This window comes from Mirounga leonina, unplaced genomic scaffold, assembly GCF_011800145.1.
Source record: "Mirounga leonina isolate KUSES-001 unplaced genomic scaffold, KU_Mleo_1.0 Mir_166, whole genome shotgun sequence".
NCBI classification, from domain to species: Eukaryota; Metazoa; Chordata; class Mammalia; order Carnivora; family Phocidae; genus Mirounga; species Mirounga leonina.
In genome coordinates, this window is record NW_023270418.1 from 23,600,571 (window position 1) to 23,622,696 (window position 22,126).

Sequence of the window (22,126 nt, forward strand, 5' to 3'; positions counted from 1 at the left end):
TTTCTTGGCTACAGTTATGTATCTGTTATTAGTAGTCACTGACTCCCACAGGAGTCCTGGAAATTCTGGGCACAGAAGAGAGAGCGGGAGCAAGGAGTACCAAGGACACGCAGCTTCACGCTACCAGAATTCCTAGCCACAAGAACTTGAAGCAAAAATAGGAGTCTCACAAAGCTACCAGAATTTCACCTATACACAGAGGATAACAGTAGTACTGTTTGGCTTTCACGTATTTTCTTTGCCATGGCTCAACTAATTTCAGTTACAGCAAAAGAGCAGGTGAAGAATATTAACTTCTGAACTCAAGGCAAGCAACCTCTCTTACACCAGCCCAGTCAGATGGCAAAGCGGAGTAACAGCCTTCAGAATCCTCAGCTACATCACAGACCAAAAGACCTTTTAACAACTTCCTTGCCAGAAGGTGTCTAGCACGGGGACCATAAAAGGAGGAACTCTTTCTGCATGAGGCTGTCTATGTGTATGTGGTCCTGCCACAACACTTCATGCCAAGCTAAGGAACCAGACCCATCTCTGGCACCTAGAAATGACTGCCATACGGTGAAACATTTTTGCCTGTTTGGTCACAATATGCATTTCTGGGTAAAAAATCAAATACAACCAGATAAATTAGAAAAATGAAGAAAACAAATGTAACAGACCTAAAGAGACTTCATCTTAGGGCTGAAGGACTAGAATTCCCATTGAGATGTTTTTCCAAAGCCAGCCCAGTGTCACAACGGTAAATTAAGAACTTGCTCTTTTCTGTGCTAGCAACAATTTTAAGAAGTGAATATAATTCCCCTCTGGCTGGTATGCTGGTGGAGATATTTGCGACTGATCCAATCTGAAGCTTCTCTAATTCTGTCATCGGTTCAGGGGATTCTTTGCCTTGGAAGGCAAAGCAGTTACAAAAAGACACAAGAAGGGCAGGAATAAACTGGGGATGATTCTGGGATTATAATTACATTTAGAAGAAGAGATAACATGAGGAAGGGGGTGAGGATAACAGGAACAACAGACACATACCACCTCTTGTGCAGGCCTCAGCAATGACTAGGACACGGCACTTAACTGCAGTGCTTCATAAAAGCCTCCCTCTCTTTCCAAAGGGATGGTGAAAATTAAAATGGCATTTTTCCTTATGCTTATTTGCTTTCTACATTCTAGCAGATGGTCTGGGCTCAAAAGCAGGCAGACAGCAACGTCAGGGGCAGCCACACCTTTACCCTGCTTGTGAACATCTTTATGCAAAGACAGATGCTGAAGACTTCAGGACAGACCTTCTGACAGCAGGTTTCTGGATGTCCTATTTGTGCATTTTGATAAACACAGGGACCCTGCAGTCTCAATCCTGGCCGCAGAGAGAGATGAATGGCAGGAGAAGATGCCTGCCTGGGTAGATGGTCATTAATCCAGACCACAAAAGAACAGAAAATTTAACCTGATGCTGACCAAACTTCAAAGCTATCCTCCCTAGAGATAAATCTAGATAGTCTTCTTCCACAGCAAATTCAGGGAGCAAGAGCTCAAATGTGGTTCTATATCATTTATAAGGTTTTTATTTTATTTATATATTTTTAAAGATCTATTATTTATTTGAGAGAGAGAGAGAGAGAGAGTGCATGCAGGGGAGGGGCAGAGGGAGAGAGAATCTCAAGCAGACTCCCCGCTGAGTGCAGAGCCTGACGCGGGGCTTGATCTCACAACCCTGAGATCATGACCTGAACCAAAATCAAGAGTCAGATGCTTAACCGACTGAGTCACCCAGGCCCCTCCATTTTTAAAGGTTTTTAAATCTCCAGAACAGGGGTGCCTGGGTGGCTCAGTCAGTTAAGTGTCTGCCTTCGGCTCAGGTCGTAATCCCAGGGTCCTGGGATCGAGCCCCGCATCTGGCTCCAGGGAGCTTGCTTCTCCCTCTCCTCTACTGCTCCCCCTGCTTGTGCTCTCTTGCTCTGTCAAATAAATAAATAAAAATCTTTAAATCGATCAATCAATCAATTTGCAGGACAATAAAAACCAGACACTTAGTATGTTTGCTCCTGTTCTCGAATCTCAGACATGTCTGATTTTGGTCGTCTCTGTATCCTCATTAAAAAAAAAATACTGGGGCGCCTGGGTGGCTCAGTCGTTAAGCGTCTGCCTTCGGCTCAGGTCATGGTCCCAGGGTCCTGGGATCGAGCCCCGCATCGGGCGCCCTGCTCTGCGGGAGGCCTGCTTCTTCTTCTCCCACTCCCCCTGCTTGTGTTCCCTCTCTCAGTGTGTCTCTCTCTGTCAAATAAATAAAATCTTTAAAAAAAAAAAATACTACAATGGAGTAAATACCTCATTAGGGTATTATAAGGATTAAAAAAATTTTTAAATATATATATAAAGTATATTAATATATTTATATATATTACAAATGTGTTGTATGTTATAAATTAGTATACATATGAAAAATATTACTATAGCTGATATCTTTCATTCAATAAATGATGGAAAAGAACCAAAAAAGATGGGATCTGGCTACTTTATATACCTAGATGGGACAAGGTAGAGAATGGGAAAATGATCCCTGGCTTAGCAAATGGGAAGAGAGCTGAAGATGTCGAAGTGGGATGGCAAAGGCAGGAGCATGGTGTACTATGAAGGCGAGGAAACCAGTAGAACAGTCTCTCTTAATGGCACCCTAAGTGTTAGGAGGATTCCAGGCCGTGTCTAACTTACCTGCTTCTCTGTACCTGAAAGAACTATAAACTATGATTGTACAAGCTTCTGACCTTCCTTCTAGTTATCAAAGCTAAGGAAAAGGATTGGGGCAGAGAAATTAAAATGGGTCGGTACATTCCCTCATTTCTCACTCACTCCCGCTTCACAGCACCTACAAATTAAGAGAAGAGGAGCAACCACAAGCAGCACTCAGTTTACAACAGGAAGGAGGAGGGCAGGGAAGAGACAGAGAAAGAATGAACAGACAGTAACTCAGCATCAGCCAGCTAGCAACTTCCTTCACTAGGAGACCTGGACTACTAATACTGAAGTGACTAATCCACAGCTGTTATTAAAAACAAGATTACAGTCTGCATCAGCCCAAAAAGAAAGGCAAACACCCTGTGAAGAACTTTCAGAGGGGCATGAGAGAAATCAGCCCATTGTTACTTACCAGGGAGCAATGGAAGACCCCTAGGGAGAAACAATGGTAAGTCAGTGCAGGAAAGGTGAGGAAGGCAGTGTAAATTCAGGTCGTGCTGAAGCCAGGGGGGAGGTGAGAGCACAGGTGGGCTGTGGGGAGCACAAGGAGGAGGCAGTCTGACACAGGAAAATCGAGGGGGAAGGAAGAGGAGAGGGAGGAGGTGGTAGCAGAAGAAAGAGAAGGTAAGATGAGAACAGAACATTTTAAACTAACCCAGAACTCCATTGTGAAGGACAAGTCACGAGGCAAGATACAGCTCAAAGGCATCAGCGCCACGTTTCACCACTGCAAAGAGATAACACAGCCTTCCAAACGTGCATGGAGGGAGGCTATGCGATCTGCACTGACTCCCAGAGCTCCCCAGGATTACTGAGGCTTTTCAGCGGTACTAAGTCCCGGCAGTTTTGGCATGTACTTGAAACTGTTTCCCCGAATAGACCCCAGTGCTGAAAAAATAATCAGAACCTGCAGGGGAACATATTTCACTCCTGGCGGATGCCTGACTGAGAGAGTGGAGACTCTCTTTCCCCTCACGGCCAGTATATGCATCCACCTTCCCCTATAGTGGACTGAAGGAAGAATGACATGGGCTAGGAGCCAGTGGGCAGCCGATGAGAGAGGACCAGCACCCCTGCTCCACGTGCCACCGCAGCTGCTTCAGGGCATCCCTGCATTTCTTTCACGTTTACATCTTCCCCAGACAAATGAACCGCCCAGTCAGTCTGCCTTCTGCTTCCAAGTACACAATTGCTAGTGTGTTTAAGAATCATAACTGGAAGGCAAATTGTTATAAAGGTTGTTTCCACCTTCTTAGTCATCACTGTCAGAGAGATTTCTCCAACGCATCTTAAAGCTCTATTGCAAGGTGACTCTTGGGGAACCATCCATTCAGCTCACGGAAGAGGAAGGTCGAAGGGGAGGCAAGAACTCTTAATATCCCAGACCTGACCAGGCTATGTCAAGATGCAGAGGGGAAATAAAGGAAAATGACTGACAGGCTGTCCTATTCCAGTACAGACGGAGAAAAAAAAAAAAGCCTTAAACACCTCTCTCTCTCAATTGTTTTGCATGTTTGAGAATATCAAAATACAGGAAATCAAAACAAGAGCCAAATGTCCAATTTGATACAAGCCAGGGAAGCTTTGAGAATGGAAAGAAACACAACGAATGGCTAGAAAGGTCAGGAGCAGCAGGTCAGAGAGTTCAAACACAGCAGTGAGACGGAGGGGTTTAATACTGTGTGTGGGGCTAACCGTGCTCCTCCAGCTCACCCCCGCCCTCCAATCAACCACTCAAAAACACCAGAAGAGCAAGGAATCACCTCTCAAGCCACCACATTAATTTGACAGGCAACTTTCAAAGGATCCTTATGGGAGAGGTGGGGGGAGGGAGAAAGTTTAGGCAATGGAGTAGGACCTCAAAGAATCCGTGTGATTTAAGGGTACTAAAAGGAACTGTCTTTAGGGAAATCTGGGCATTCTCATTATTTCTAGTCTCTATACCTACTCTGCTTAAGAGAAAAAATATCCAGCATCCTGTCTCCCTGATGTTGGGAAGACAGGCCATGAGAAGCACTTCCACAGCCACCGTTCATGCGAAAGGGAAATAGAAGCGCTGCCTATGAGCGGTACCATCTTCTCCAGCCTGGCCTAGGGCCAGTGGGCTGTCTCTCCCCACAGGCTCCGGTGAATCAGCAGCACAACTGCCAGAGGTGGGGAGGTGCGGCGGGGGCTGAGCCTTTTAACCCCCTTTCCCTCACCCCATCCTATAACTCATAATAAATAATAACTTAGGGGGTTGAAGCAAAAATGTCAACCACTGCTGCTTGGACAGCGGTCAACGGGGAAGCACACACAGCTGGGAGGACAGGGAAGAAACAAGCTAAGGAGGTACTTACTCAAAGTCCTCAAACTCCAAGTCGGTTCCCTCTACTGATGGGCCCTGGTTGTCTGAGGAAGAGGAGGTGGAAGAACGGAGACGGTTCTGCTGATAGCGCATGGAGCGCTGGCGAATACTGTCTCTCCGTGAGAGATACTGGATCATCCTCTGGGCGTAGTATGCAGCAGGAGATAATCTGAGAGAGACAGAGATGGACAAACACAAACTAGCACTAATGTGGGGAATACTGTGAAAGACAGTAAATCCAGCTCTCCCAGGGCATCTCCCTGCTGAGGTGAACTCCGGAGACATGAAAAATAAAGGGCATTTAACTCACCAGGAGGTCTGTACTGCACAATATGCTTATCAGACTACCACCAGTGTTTCTGTTCTGAGAGAAGGCAAAGAGGCTGTTGAATCAGTCATCATCTGCTCAACGGCTGCCCCTCCCAAGGGTATAACACTGGACCTTCCTTTTTAGTTTCTTAAGGGACCCCTCGTAGTTTCTTAGGGTGCTCTTCACACAGATTCACGGCCTTCTTCAATCATCCATACTCAAAATATAAGAAACAAAAAGAGACCACAATCATCATCTAGGGGCCAGGTCTTCTTTCATTTTATACAGGAGAAAGAGGTCAAGAGATGGCAAACCAGGCATGACCAAAGAAGGCGCCATCTTCACCAGGATGTCCTTCCTCTCCAACAAATCCACACAGCTCCAGATTTGTCCTAGCCCCCTAAAATGAGCTCCCTGAACCTCTCAGATCTATGGATTACTCACAGATATTTGTAACACAGAGAAAATATTTAGGATCGAAAAAGAGACTAAAAGATACTCAGGAAAACAAAACCTAACAGGGAAAAAAGATTTTTCTATTTCTTACAACAGAGCATTAGAGGCTACGTGGGCACAAAGCAATGTAGTAGGCAACAGTTATTCCTTTTTCTTCTCCTTTACCATGGCTATTCTCAGTGGATAATTAGTCTAGACCTCTATTCTTCTAACTGTGGCTTAGTGTCTTCATATTCCATGAAAACATCCAGTGTCCCATACAATTCACCAGATTCCCTTCTTTCTCAAGTTTTTCTTCCATCTTTCACAATACTGCTACATACTAAGAAAGTGAGAGAAGAACAATAATAGAAAAACGTTTTATATGATAATATTAAGTGGATTACTAAGAAATTTCCAGCCTTAAAACTTGCCTGAGGCAGACACTTTAACTCAACAATTCCACTAGGAATTTTATCATACGGGAAAACACAAGGATACACAGGTATGTATGTATCTGTATATGTTGTTAGCATTAGTGAAAAACTGGAAAACGTCCCAAATGCCCACCAACAGATTAAATAAACTATATCTGTACAAAGAAACACTATGTAACTATTAAAAAAGAATAAGTCATCCCTATATACACACAAGAAAAGCCCTCTAAAGCAAAAATTTAAGTGGGAGAAAAATTGAAGAATGGTATGCATATACGAATATATATAAAAGCATATGTATTTCTGCAATTAGAACAAAAAATTAAAAGGAAACACAGCAATCCTAATGAGGATTCCTGGGAATCTTAACTTCTATAATATTTGAATATAAAAGGAAAAAAACATTTTTTTTAGAAATCTGGAGAAACTGATTGAGAATGGAAATAGTAATAGTTACATCAATTGATCGGAAAACTATTTACAAAATCTTGCTGCCTGACTTTTCATTACCCCTGGACAAACTTTCTGGGAAAATCCTCAGTAAATCCACTGACTCAGACCAAAGAGATTCTGCAGTCACCTGCTATAGGAACTAAGGCTACCTCTGAAATGCCAGTCATCAGAGGTGGTATCCTTCTGGCCAATCATCAAATGGAATTCCCAAGCAGGCCAAATTACAATCTTTGGAACTCAAAAGTCCTTGTAATAGAACAATATACTGTATTTGGCATCCCCGAATCCAAATTATACAGCAGGTGGGCAAGGGATGCACAGATGCCTTGGCCAAGATCATCAGAGTACAAGAATCATTTCTTAAAAGTCTCAACGTGTGGAGCTTTCATTATCCATTGGCCCCCTGTTGCCATACATTTTTCAAGGATGAATCAACAATCCTAAATTTTCAAGAGACAAAAGTCAGCACTCTTGAGTTGTTCTTTTATCTACTAAATATACAGAAATCTTCCAGAAGTCAATCATTGAAGGTTAAATTCTCAAGTCAATCAGACTAGGAAAGAATGTAAAAAACATTTCAAGAACAGAGTGAAGATTCTTTTTTTGGAACTGATTCTGAAAAGTGACCATAAGTATACTCATTCCTCAGTTGATAGCCCACCCTAACTAATGGGAAAATTGTATTATTGGTGACAGAAGTAGAAAGAATGTTGATGCAGACAATAATAAAGACTACCCTTTTATGTAAGGGCACAATTTCAGCACTAGGTAACCCCAACTGTTTAATTTCACTATAGGATAGGAATTCCCTAAGCTACAAAACTATGCGTCAATGGTAAAGAAAAACGGATTCCTGGCACAATTATCAAATACAAGTACATCCTGGCCTCATCTTTTTTAGGTATCCAGAGGGAAGCTAAGGATCTGAATGCTGAAATGCCCCATAAAGGCTTTGACCTATATGTGTTGTGTATGGTGAAGTCTAAGAGGAAAAAGAAATTAAACAACCAGTATGAGGTAGCAATCATCCTCCTACTGAAGAGCTGGATAATCACCAAACTCTAGTGTCCCAAGTAAAAATTTTAAATGTTTAAATAAATCCGCAAGTTTTCTTCAAGGAAGAATACTTCCTCCTCCAAAGAAAACCTATTCTGTGTTTAGAGAGAAAATGTAAAAATAGCAACACCACAAAGTATGACACTTTCTGTGATAAAGAGATCTGAGTGGGAGTAAATAAAAGATTCATTACATGAAAGGAGGACAAACAATGGTCTTTAAGGATCACTGTTAACAACTCTGTCAGGCTAAAAATTCTGGGGATGGGATTCCTATTGCTGTCCTAAAAGAAACTCTTTTATAGCAAGAAATTCTCTTCTCAGTGTTTCAGAGTAATCTGATTGACACATAAAATCTCCCTCTCTTATTTAGGACTTACTACTTTCAAGTGTGATCAGAGACTAACATAAACTTCCTTGGTTTGGTCATCATCATCTCAGCTGCCTCCAAATGTTCCCCGATCCTTGGATTTGCCATTTCGGGGGTATGGAAAAGGAAGTAAGAGGGTAATGGGGAATCCTTTCATTAGTCTCTCAGAAAGAATGCTCAGTATCATGACATAACTGTGGCAACAGTGAAATCACTCAATATCTCTAGAATCAACTTGGTCTATGGGTCTTTCCAGACTTGAAATTCTTAATCTAAAGCAAAGCTCATTTAGCTTCATCTAACCTATATTTGTTAACTTGCCAACCCCACCATTACAAATTGCTCTTTCTTTTGGCAAAGCCTCACATATGCTCTGGTATTGCTTACATAATGTAAAGGTTATCCCCTATTTAGGTCATTAACAGAATCAGTAAATCTGGTTGTGACAATGCCAAAGGGCTGGTCACTATAAATAAATGTTATACATCAACTCAACACCCATCCTTGGTCCTCAGTCACCAGTATTACTTAGGGGTGGGCCTTGAACTTGTCTAAGTGCTTTTTTAATCTCTTTGAGAACTCTTCAAATATCTTCTGATCAGTGTAAGGTAAACACTTTAATAAAATGCCAACTTGTTTTATTTAGTTACCCTTTTGTAAGTCATCTCTTCCTTTAGGTTGCATCCAAAAATTGAACATCTGAATGAGTTTGACTTCTACCTTTTGATAGCCTAAATTCTCTCTCAAATGAGAGCAAGTAGGATTATTTGTTAGTTGGTTAGTTTTAATTTGTAAGTAATTTCCCTATTAATAACAACTTGTTCCCCTTTTGGCTTTCCATCTGAATGGCAATAGCCTCCCTGATCAGCAAAAAAAGAGTATCCTGTGACTCTGCCAGTGGCCTCCTCAGGTTCCTCTTCTAAGTGCCCCACTTACAGAAATGAGCCCCAAACACAAGAGCTCAGTCACAACCCTCTGCCACCAGAGGTTCTGTTCACTTACCTGCAACACTTCCCAATCACCTGAACCACCTGTCTCAAAACTGTTAACTGAAGAGTAAAAGAGCACCAGGACCAGAGAGGCACAGAATGGGGCTTCCAACAGCTTGGCAACCCCAAGGGCAGCCCCTCCCCCCCACCTAGTGCCATTTCTCACTTTGGCCTTACCTCGCTGGGTCTGGGTAAATTGGGTGCTCTCTGGATCCTGCTCCATCATAACGGGATAATGAAATGAGGGAAGACTCCAGCAGCCTCCTAGCAGAGATTAAAAAAATGGCAATAATCCCTGTCAATTACCAACTCAGAGGTCATTCATAAGGGAAAAATAGGGGGAGAGATAAATAACATCCCCCTTTGTAGCTAGCTAGCACCTGCTATCTGGGATCACACCCTTCCTACAAACTAAATACTTAGAGACATAAATAAATGAGCTACAAAGCTCCCACACTGGACAGGGCCACTGTATTATGCTGAATACTGCTCTTCTGTGAGAAATGAACAAGTGCTTCAGAGACATGATCTTATTTCTATTTGCAGTATCTCCAGCAGACAAATAGGAGGTTGGGATCAACACAGGAGGGGAAAATTAGGCATATCCAGAGATATTCAGGTAGTGCCAACATTCATCTTGGTGTTCAGTTTTCTCCATGTTTCCTAATCCACATCCCCTTATCTTTTACTCATTCTGCTCTGCCCATACCCTTTTTGTGAGGAGTACTCCTCATGCTCTCTTAACTGACAAAAATCTTTAATTATATAATCTAGCCCAATCATAAGTTCAAATGATCGTATGTCAATACACCCACATTTTATTGAGCACTTCTTTGGTGCCAGGCAAATACTAAGCACTTCATATATATTTCCTTACTTAAAACTCACCACAACCTAGCAAGGTGGGCATTACTATACAAACATGAGAACACTGGGCCTAAAAGTTAAGTATATGGCACTGTGCACAGGGCTATTTAGTGAGAGCACCAGGACTCCAGAGAAAGTCAACTCCAAAATGCTTCAAACCACAATGCCCTACTGTAGGACCTTCCAGGCTCCCTGCAGGTAAAAAGTGAGTATGTTTCAACTGTGAGTCCAACCTAGAATGTGGGCTCAGTATTGCTGGCTCTTCCTGTTTTTAAAGGGAAGCCAGAAATCTGGACTTTTCCATGAAATCTCCTGACTGTTAGATTTTAGCTAAAACATTTTTTCCCTCTTTGTACAAGGGCCAATTAAAACACATCTGATAAACATGGCCCAGGGACCCCCCAGTTTGCCGAGTCTGCCACACTGCTTCCCAACTCAAATGTGCCTTGGCAGCCAGTCAAGCTCCTGCCATAGAACACGTTTCAAAGGAAATGGTCTCAAGAAAGAAATGCATATTGTTCCTCTCCAGCAGCATCTTGCCTGGCTCTCCCGGGAACAGGTCTCCGGCTCCCTGCCAGACTCTTTAAAGCAGATCTGCAGGATAAGGACAGCAGCTACCAATCTTTTCCAATTGAGTTAATTCAATTCACTGTTATTAAAACCAGCTGGCTTTAGGTAGAGTCATGTGCAGTCACTTTATCCCAGCAACTGGCTCACCAAAGCATCTCCCATAACAGCCTGGGGAAGAGCTACAGCAAAAGCCCTGTCAATCTGGCTTGCTACCTTTCCTGCCCAGGACAACCAACTGTTAAATGATGCTTTCTATCTAAACCAGGCCTAATACCTCCCCCACACAATTCACTTTAAGCAGTCCTACCACTGAAGGAAGAGAATATTACAATGCAACCAATGAGGAAGAGAAGAAAGCAATAAAATACATCTCTGGGGCCTGGGATCTTCAATGATATCACTGTTGACAGCAGCAGTAATGCTGCTTCTCATCAATTCCAAGAGATACCCTCCCATTTTAACAGGTCTGAAACTGGGATGCATCTTATAATTGTGTGACAGTTTATTTTTTTTAAAAGATTGTATTTATTTGAGAGCGAGAGCATGAGCGGGATTGAGGGGGCAGTGGGAGAGGGAGAAGCAGACTCCCCACTGAGTACTGAGCCTAACACAGGGCTGAATCCCAGGATCCTGAGATCATGACCTGAGCCCAAGGCAGACGCTTAACCACTGAGCCACCCAGGCATCCCTGACATAATTTAATTGGCAGGATTTTTTTTTTTTTTCTTTCATTAGGGGCACATAAAATAATGGCATGTCTTTGAGTCTTGAACTACAGAATGTTTGTGAGAGGAAGGGGTAGGGAGAGGTACCTAGACTGGAAAAAGAAGAAAAGTGAAATTGAGAAGAATATCTATTCAGGACATTTATACCATCTTAGATAAATACTTGTCCAATACTAATCAATTAGTTCTATAGGAATTGGGAAGGAGTTGAACGGAAGCAAGATCTGGGAGCAGCTGACATCCCTGAACACCGAGAAGTTTGTTCCATCCCAAAGGGCTCTGGAGTTAGTCCTGAGTATAACTGAGCCCCGTAAGGTTCTCCTCCAAATGGCTTAGTAAGCAGAAGCCCTTTGGCAAGGAGCATCCTGCAGAGCGACCAACATATACCTTTTTTAAGTACTTCTTTGCCTGGAAAATGACGCTGCTAAGTTAGGAAGCCAGTATTACGCCCTATTACTATGCTAAGGCAGTGTCAGTATTCAGAAAGATGAGATGACTTGTTAAGGATCATGTAAAGGAGATTCTTGAACTAGAAGAGTCTGGATTAGATAATTTCAATTTAAATGATTCCATTTTATAATCCTGCAACGTCTACTTCCCACCCTAACCTCCTATCTTCATTAGAAAGACTTTTTTTTTTTTAAGATTTTATTTATTTATTTCAGAGAGAGAGAATGAGAGAGAGCACATGAGAGGGGGGAGGGCCAGAGGGAGAAGCAGACTCCCTGCCGAGCAGGGAGCCCGATGCGGGACTTGATCCAGGGACTCCAGGATCATGACCTGAGCCGAAGGCAGTCGCTTAACCAAGTGAGCCACCCAGGCGCCCAGAAAGACTTCTTTAATCAGGGTAAAACCAAAATGTTAAGCTTTGTCTCTGGGGAGTCCCTGATGAGGTTCTTTTGGAACATGCATCCCTTGTGCCTACTTACTACAAAATCTGCTGGCACCATTTATGCTCGCCAGGCAATACAGTGGACTGGCAAAGCCATATATAAGCCATATATATATATGGCGTTTTAACTGCTAATACACAAAATCAGGAGAGCCAATTACTATGAATAACACCCCACACACTTATCACTGATTAAACACTGAATTCTCTTCAGTTACAAGTACTGTCTGAAAGAATAAAAAGGGCTTCTCCAATTGGTGTTGAACACAGAAAGAACTAGAGCTACCAGATGATTAAATGTCACCACCACTCCTAGGAACCCCAAAGAAAGATCCTTCTCTCCTACAGTCAGCTTCCTGCAAACAGCCATCACTGGAGAAATGACATAAGAAAATGGGACGAGATGGCAGCTGTGCACCTTCTTCTCTGGCCACTACAAATGTGACCTGACTTAACCATCTCTCATGCAACTCAATAATGCAAAATCAGATAAGAATCAGGAGGGGGTTCAGACACACTTGTTCAAGCTTGAAGCTGCCATTTCATTCTGACCTGTAATCACAATTTAGAAATGTTTTTAAAGAGTCACTGAAACCCTTGACAGGAAAAAAACACACACACAAAAACCCCTCTTTCTTCGCAAGTTTGCCTGGTTCACTCTCTGTACCAGTGGTGTCCAAGTGAGATACACAGGAGTTGTGCTATTTTGATCCACTGGAGAACAGAAGAAAATATCAGAACTTCTTATTTATAATGTATAACCATAATATATAATACACACACACATTGCTCAAAAGCCTTTTACTAATATAAGTATTTTTTTTAAATCTGAAGACCACTGCTCTATCAAACTATATCCTACTTTTAAGAAAATCCAACATTCAAAAGAATATAAGCACAAATATATAAATATAAAAACCATACAATTAAAAGAATAAGCACAAAACATAAACATAAAAACCATAAATATGTAAAAGCATAACCATACTCATACATAAAGCAAAAGAGAGAGAATGATAAAGCAAATGTGGTAAAATGCTAAGATTTAGGGAATGTGGGTGAAGGGTATATGGGAATTCTTTGCACTATTTTTGCAACTTTTCTGCCAGTCTGAAATTATTTCAAAATTAAAAACAGTCAAAAAAATTAAAAACATTCAATATACAAAACTGAAAAGTAAACCACTGAAAACTAAAAAGAAAACTCTTCATTCTCAAAAGAATTACTCACTTTTTTTTTTTTTTTAAGATTTTATTTATTTATTTGACAGAGAGAGACACAGAGGGAACACAAGCAGGGGGAGTAGGAGAGGGAGAAGCAGGCTCCCCACTGAGCAGGGAGCCCAATGTGGGACTCGATCCCAGGTCCCTGGGATCATGACCCGAGCCGAAGGCAGACGCTTAACCATCTGAGCCACCCAGGCGCCCAAGAATTACTCACTTCTTAAAAAGGATTTCTTAAAATAGCAAGTTGCCCTAATGCCCTAAGGTAGGTATGGTAAACTACTAGCCCCAAGTCAGCTGCCTGTTTTTTGTTTTTTGTTTTTTTTAAAGATTTTATTTATCGGGGCGCCTGGGTGGCTCGGTCGTTAAGCGTCTGCCTTCGGCTCAGGTCATGATCCCAGGGTCCTGGGATCGAGCCCCACATCGGGCTCCCTGCTCGGCGGGAAGCCTGCTTCTCCCTCTCCCACTCCCCCTGCTTGTGTTCCCTCTCTCGCTGTGTCTCTCTCTGTCAAATAAATAAATAAAATCTTAAAAAAAAAAAGATTTTATTTATTTATTTGACAGAGACAGAGAGAGTACAGATAGTCAGAGTCGCAGGCAGAGGGAGAAGCAAGCTCTCTGCTGAGCAGGGAGCCCGATGCGGGGCTCGATCCCAGGGCCCCGGGATCATGACCTGAGCTGAAGGCAGACGCTTAACCGACTGAGCCACTCAGGCACCCCAGCTGCCTGTTTTTATAAATAAAGTTTTATTCAAACATGGCCACATTCACTCATTTATATATTGTCTATGGCTGTTTTGGAGCTAGCAAGGCAGAGTTAATCCTGACAGGAACAGGCTTAGAATACTTACTACCTGGTCCTTTACAGAAAAAATCTGCCCACCCCTTGCTCTAAAATATTTGCTTACATAAAATCCTTTGAAAGATAAAGTGAAGTCACTAAGAAATGGAACAGAAAAACATGAAATCAAAGTATTACATACTAGAGTAAGTCATCAAAAATTAATATTAAAACCTGATAAAATCATTAGTCAACAGAAACACAATTCAAGCTGTAAAATTCCTAACATTTTAAATTACTACAGCTATTTCTTCCTTTCCTGATTAATACTCTGAATATGTGTAAGTGGGTTCCCTAGATCCACTATACCCTTTGATGACTACTAGGAAAACAATGAAAAAAAAATAATGGAAGAAAGCTCTGGGAAAGAACAAAGTTGTCAAGGCAGATGAGATGGGTCATCTAAAAAAGAACTTTCATTTCAAATCCAATAGATATCAGAGCTGAGAAGCAGAAAATTTGGGTACCTTTATACATGTCTAGACAGAATGAATAAGCCAGTGACAACTCTCCCTTACTCAACAATTATATCCTGAAAATATTCTTTTAAAACTAGTTGTCAGATGACAGAAAAAAAATCAATATCCTAAAGCAAATAAATATGTTTAAACCTCCTCTAATCACTGGGAAAAATCAATTGCCAGAACTCTGTGACCTACATGATATGTAAAGCCTGCTCCAAGAACCCAAGATGCCACTGATGCCCCATGCCTAAAGAGTAATTTCCCAGCCTAACTTTGATGTCTGGGTGATATCTGCTATTTTAGTTCAAGGGAGCCAAACCCAAAACCAACAGCTCCCTTCTGCCTAGAAAATAAAATCTAAATTCCTCAGCTTGGCTCCAAAGCTCTGCAGCTGAATTTCTCATTTCTTCTGGATATATGATATACTCTAGCATGGTGGGTTTCAACCTTTTTGGCCTCAGAACTTCTTTAACTCTCTTAAAAATTAGTGAGGACCCCAAAGAGCTTTTATTTATACGGGTTTTATCTATTAATATTTACATTTGAAATTAAAATTGAGCAATTCCTAACACAAGCACACATACCAGAGTGATAACCTTGTTACATGTCACAGAGCGAAAACTCCACAGACACTTGTGGAAGAATGATAGTGAAAAAGACAAAGAGCAGCTCAGCATTATCACAAAAATGGTTTTGACTTCAGGAATCCCAGGCCACTTTGAGAAGCATTGCTCTAGCTAAATTAAACACACCCTCATCTCATTCATGTATTTAGGTTGGCCATTGCTTCTTTCTGGAAAGTTCTTTTTCCTATTTCTGCCTTAAAAAATCCTTCAAAACTCAAACATCTGACTCCTCCATCCAAAAGTTCACACTCTCTACTCTCTCCCCAAAGACCCCACTGCATTTTGAAACCTCTCTTAAAAGGCCTCTGCCTGGGGTGCCTGGGTGGCTCAGTTGGTAAGTGTCTGCCTTTGGCTCAGCATGATCCCACGGCCCTGGGATGGAGCCCCACATGGGCTCCCTGCTCAGCGGGCTTGCTTCTCCCTCTCCCTCTGCTGCTGCTTCCTCTGCTTGCACTCTCTCTGTCAAATAAATAAATCTTAAAAAAAAAAAAAAAAAAAAAGGCCTCTGCCAAGTCACCACGTACTATCGTTACCTCTAAGTATGTTTTGTCTCTGCTACTGGACTACAAGCCACATGAAAGCATGTACTGGGTCCAAGTCATCCTTCTGTCCCCATTAAAACTCCTAATTAACATGTAATAGGAGACCAATAAAAGCCTGTGAATAAATCAGCAGTCCTAAGTAGATATGGAAGAATAAGCAAGAAGACATATCTGATTGCCCCTCACTGACCGCATGACATTCAGACAAGGTTGCTAGATGTCCAAAAACTCACACTAAAATTCCTGAAGGAACAAGGTCTTCAGGAACTGCTTACATCACCCTTTATCCCTCTGGTCACTTAAGCTGCTCAGGTTAAAGTGCTGACATAGTTGTCTTGATAAATGCAGTGCAGCCTGGTCCCTGGGAAGCTTATTAAATCATAAAGTCAGCGGCTGGCTACTTGCCTGGGAAACTACCACAGATGCTCCTGGATGGTATATTGCTAAAAGAGACCTCAAAGGGGAAAGAGGGCAATGTTTTCAGGGGGATGGAGGGACAGGAGGCCAAAGAAACTTGGATGTACTATTGCCTTCTTCATTTTTGAATCCTGCTCTGCAAGCCCCCGATCTCTGCCTTGGCGCATGCCTGGGCTGGGAGATGACAAGCCCTTATTCTTTGTAAAAAATAATTGTGTGTTCTGAAATGACACCTCTATTATGATTTCCAAATTGACATCTCTGCTTTAAAGCGGAGGCACCCAAGCCTCCCCATTTCACACACTGGCAATTATCGTTTAAGTTATCCAACGATAGGCACTCATCTGATCACTGCAGGGCCCCCTAGTTCTAGGGGTGCACTTAGAGCACGATGCCATTTCCAATGAAGCCCGGCAGGCAATTCCTGCCCCTGCTGTGGGGTAGACCAAGGCAAGGTGGCACTGCGAAAAGGCCGACACCAAGGGGAAAAAAGACATACTATAGAAAAGCTCACAGTGCCTGTCCTATGGATCAGCCTTATTTTACTATCATCAAGCATAAACAATTCATGGGGCTCAAAACAATGCCTTTCACCAAAACATCTTTACAAAACATTAACGTATTCCTCAATGCCTCTGTGCAGCGAGAGACAGATGGTAAAACATCAGAGCACAACATAATCACAGATACCAAAAGGAAAGAAACTGGAAACAGAATTCATAATCGGTATATAACTGTGTATCTAGTTATACAAAAGTCTTACCTGAGAAGTCAGCCAGACCCCTCTGAGAATATCTGACCCTCTGCTAACTGTCTGGTAGATTGTCTGTTTGTTTTAATTAGGCTTCACACCCAGCACAGAGCCCAGTGCAGAGCTTGAACTTAACTACCCTGAAATCAAGACCTGAGATCAAGAGTTGGATGCTTAACCAACTGAGCCACAGAGGCACCTTAGGTGGTGATTTTTGATAAAATTATAAAATGATTGGTTGGCGCTATGCTTAGCTTTTGCATATCCTCAACACATTACATTTGAATTATAAAATTTCAATTTATAATAAAAACTCACTTTCGTCAGCAGCGGAACTCAAAGGCCCAAGGTGATCTACATGGATATGTTTACTCTGTCTCCAAATTCATTTTCTCTAGGAGACTTGGAAGGTCAGCTCACAGACCACACACTTTTTTTAATTAGAAATTTAGATCAGGGGCTTTTCACCAAAGGATGAGTAAGAGCGTATCAATGACGACAAGTTCCACAGGTAGTTCTGATACTCACGCATAGCCAGACAAGCAAGAGCTGTGATATACAGGTTTAGATTTTAAAGATTTTTATTTATTTATTTATTTATTTGAGAAAGTGAGAGAGAGAGAGAGAGCACAAGAGGGGGGAGCGGGAGAGGGAGAAGCAGACTCCCCGCCGAGCAGGGAGCCCGATGCGGGACTCGATCCCGGGACTCCAGGATCATGACCTGAGCCGAAGGCAGTCGCTTACCCGACTGAGCCACCCAGGCGCCCCAGGATGTACTGCCTCTTAATTAAAATCTAAACCTGGGGCGCCTGGGTGGCTCAGTCACTGAGCGTCTGCCGTCGGCTCAGGTCATGATCCTGGAGTCCCGGGATCGAGTCCCGCATCGGGCTCCCTGCTCGGCGGGGAGTCTGCTTCTCCCTCTCCCGCTCCCCCCTCTTGTGCTCTCTCTCTCTCTCTCACTTTCTCAAATAAATAAATAAAATCTTTAAAAAAAAAAAAAAGAGGCAGTACATCCTAATTGACTGGTTTCCTCCAAAATCAAGAAGAGATTTACAAAATCCAATAATCCTAATTTCTCAGCTAATTTTATTCAGAATAACAGATAATTCCAAAAAAGGCTTTATCTATACCAACTAATTCTACAATGAATATATTAGGTAGAATCATTTACTGCTTCAATAACAGCAAACCTGTACACTTCTTCCTAGATCATTTTTCACATTTCTATTCCTAACCTGAAATTTAAAAAACCCTTGACGAAGGCCATCTGTTCTTAAATGACAGGCCACTGACCCTGGTATATTGTAAACACTATATATTATAATATAAAGCAAAGCCTTAGGGCCAACATCAGGAGGGCAAAGAGAATTAGTAAATGAAGCCTTATAAGAGAATGAGGAAAAAGGAATACACAGTGGGCTGGAGCATTTACTAACCAGAGGCAAAGAGGCAGCTTTCCTGGCTCATGTCTGTAATGAGGTTTCTGGAGTCTACAGAAATAGACAAGGGGCAGAGACTCCAGCTGGGCCCCCAAACAATCCACTGTTAGCCCTTGAGCTAATACAAAGCTCCGAGTACAATCCCTTTCTTACATCCTGGGTTCATTCTGAGCCGCTTCTCTTGGTGACATCTGATTTTCACTGATTTGCCTCTGGGGGGATATGACTTGCTCTTCCACCCTGATCCTGACTTCAGCAACCTTCTTGATTCCTTTTGGACTCGCATTTGACTCCACTAGAATAATTTCTCCACCATTTCCCTCTGTCTAGACAACATGAAATTGTCATAAATGACACCTAAAGTACAATTAGTAGAGAAACTGCAATTTCCACTCTCCTCCCCCGTTCCTCAAAAGAACTGCACATTAACATCCTCCAGCATGTCAATCAAACACTACCCTGAAGATTAACTCTGTGGAGCCTGGAAGCCATTTAATTCTCAGCTTACTAAATATTATACCTTGAGGCGCCTGGGTGGCTCAGCTGGTTAAGCAACTGCCTTCAACTCAGGTCATGGTCCCAGGGTCCTGGGATCGAGCCCCGCATCAGGCTCCCCGCTCAGCGGGAAGCCTGCTTCTCCCTTGCCCACTCCCCTTGCTTGTATTCCCTCTCTCGCTGTCTCTGTCAATTAAAGAAATAAAATCTTTAAAAAAAAATATTTTACTTTTCCCCCCTACCATAATTAGAAGATATAAACTGCCTTTTTTCACTACCACAAATGCTTGTTATCTCAGCAATGTGAATGCCTGCTAAATGGATACCTGTGTAAAAAAAAAGTCCTTACAAACACTACTTTGTCCAGCTGCATTTGATAGAGGGGAATCACAGACAAAAGCAAAAAGACAAGGCAAAAGAAGAGAGAGGCAATGAGAGAAAGGCATGACTCAAGACCATCAGAACCAGGCAGGAGCACCTGGGTGGCTCGGTTAAGCATCCAACTCTTGATCTCAGCGTTGTGAATTCAAGCCCTGTGAGTTCAAGCCCTGCCTTGGGCTCCACACCCAGCGTGGAGCCTACTTAGGAAAAAAAAGAACCAGGTAGTACTATTACAACTATTACAAGAATGAGGTGGTTTGAAGACACTGCCAGTTCCTTGTGAGAATTAAAAAAAAAAAAAAACCAGCAAAACTGAAGGACAGCAAATCATGAAATAACTTTTCAATGGGAGGGGATCCCCCCAGGGGACATATGGCAATGTCTGGAGACACAGTTGTTGTAAATGGGTGGGGAGAGTGCACTGGCATCTAGTGGATAAAGGTCAGGGATACTGCTCAACATCCTACAATGCTTAGCACAGACTCCCACAATAAAGAATTATCCAGTCCCGGGGTGCCTGGGTGGCTCAGCCGGTAAGCGTCTGCCTTCGGCTCAGGTCATGATCCCAGGGTCCTGGAATCGAGCCCTGCATCGGCTCCCCACTCAGTGGGAGGCCTGCTTCTCCCTCTCCCACTCCCCCTGCTTGTGTTCCCTCTCTCCCTGTCAAATAAATAAATAAAATCTTAAAAAAAAAATTATCCAGCCCCAAATGTTAACGCTATTAGCTGCTGTTGAAAACACCTCTGTTATATCTTAATAGTCTAAGACTAACCAAGGGAAACTGAATAACTAATAAAGGACACAAGTCAGTGCTTTAGCTTTAGAATGAGAATGAAGTTTATTTTTATTTTTTTATTTTTATTTATTTAAATAATCTCTACACCCAGTGTGGGGCTTGAACTCACAACCCTGAGATCAGGAGTCGCATGCTCTTCTTGAATACGGCAGTCAGAAGCCCCGAGAATATAGCTTAAATTCATCATCTTGTATCACTTACTAGCTATGTGACCTTGGGAAAGTCCATTATCTTCAATGTCCAAATTTAAAGGGAAATCCCTATTCCCCAAGGTTGCTATAAATAAGAACATACGTAAAGTATGTATAGTAGCCACTACACAGTCCAATGAATACCAATTATTCTTTTCTCCCCGGGATTACAACTCCCAAAGTGTCTGCAGGGAATATGATGCACTCTGGTCACCCATGTCACTATGCCTAAAAAGGTGATTTCCCTGAAAGAAAACATGTGTCGAGAAGGACGAGTACTGTAGGGGCATAAACATGGGTGGGTATCTGAACCCTAAGAATCACATGAAACTCACTCAAACTGATAAGATCAGTCAGTCATTCATCCACCAATCTGTTAGTCTATCCAATCACTGATTCAAATCCCAAGTATTTATTAAGTATCAACCACTGGGTATACATTAGTATATAAAATAGATATGGTTCCTGTAGTAGGCTCCAAAAATGGACCCCAAAGAACCATACTTCTTAGTATTCTTGTCCTTGTATGGTCTCCACCCACACTGAATCTAGACCAGTCTGTTCTTGCTTTAACCAAGAGAATGTGGCAAGCTGTGCCGGTTCTGGCCCTAGCCTTTAAAAGAACTGACCGCTTCCATTCTTCCCTTTTGGAACTGTCACTTTGGGAAGCCTTAAGCTGCTAAGTAAAAAGTCTGGCTAGTTGGCTGGAAAGGGCACATGGAGAGAGGAGTCCCTGAGACTACAGGAAGAGGGAGAGACCTAGCTGTCCCAACTGAGCCTCCAGGTGACTCTAGAGAGACCACAGGCAAGACCAACAGAACTTCCCATCTGAGCCCAGTCTACCCAAAAAAACAATGGAAGGTAATAAAATTGTTATTTTAAGTCACTAAGTTTTGTTGTGTGGTTTGCTATACATCAACAAATGAATGAAATAGTTTCTGATCTTGTAGAACTTTCAAGCTAGTCAAAATAGCAGCATTAGAACTAAGTCCATGAAATTAATTATAAGCCTGAAGTAATCACATCTGTACTCAAAGGAACCTTGGCTACCAAAACAAAACACCAAACAAGACATCTGGAAACAGATCTTAAACAAAACTCACTACAAACCTGCTCAGTGTCCAAAGCACAAAGTCCTGGTATTGGTCAGAAATGTCAATGTCAATTTGGAAAGACTTGCTACTCTCCTCCTTATCCCAGTCAGGCTCTATCTTTCTGAAACACACTTCTGCCCTGGATGGCTCCTTCTTAATGTAGAAGGTGGCCCTAGAATTTGGGAAATTAAGGCTATTTATGCTCCCTCCTTTATCATGAGGCAGGACCTGTCTCTTTTGCACAAATCACTGTAAGAGAGTGCAAGAAAGGGGCGCCTGGGTGACTCAGTCAGAAGCAGTCTGACTCTTAGCTCATCTCAGGTCTTAACCTCAGGGTCATGAGTTTAAGCCCTGCGCTGGGCTCAACACTAGGTGTGGAGCCTACTTAAAAAAAAAAAAAAGAAAGAAAGAAAGAGTGCAGGAAAAATGAAGATAATATCCCATTCTCTTGCTATGAGCCAAATTACTTTCTGTATTATTGAACTTTCTAACACAGAACTTCACTGTGTCCACTGCAAGTGACTAATGGAAGTAACTAACACCAGCTTTATCTCAATAACCATTCCCTATCCACCCTTCATAGGCACCTCACTTTTTTATGAACTTGGTTTATTCCAATTTTATATGAAGAGATTTCACAGATACCCCATAAAGCCTGAAGCCCCAAAAATAATACCGACCAAAAAA

At 42.3% G+C, this 22,126-nt stretch overlaps 1 protein-coding gene across 11 annotated transcripts in view; it reads right to left on the reverse strand.

The window, feature by feature from the left end:
- Positions 1 to 22,126, reverse strand: part of AMBRA1 (autophagy and beclin 1 regulator 1) — a 173,507-nt gene that overhangs the window by 97,618 nt on the left and 53,763 nt on the right. For 7 of the 11 annotated variants that reach the window (XM_035012692.1, XM_035012689.1, XM_035012690.1 and 4 more), the window contains 2 exons: positions 9,304 to 9,390; positions 5,070 to 5,246 (listed from right to left, as the gene is read on the reverse strand). The exons of 2 other annotated variants lie outside the window; for them this stretch is intronic. In XM_035012692.1, coding sequence (XP_034868583.1) covers positions 5,070 to 5,246; positions 9,304 to 9,390 — 264 coding nt within the window. The remainder of the gene's footprint in view (positions 1 to 5,069; positions 5,247 to 9,303; positions 9,391 to 22,126) is intronic. 2 more of the 11 variants (XM_035012697.1, XM_035012693.1) reach the window with 1 other exon arrangement.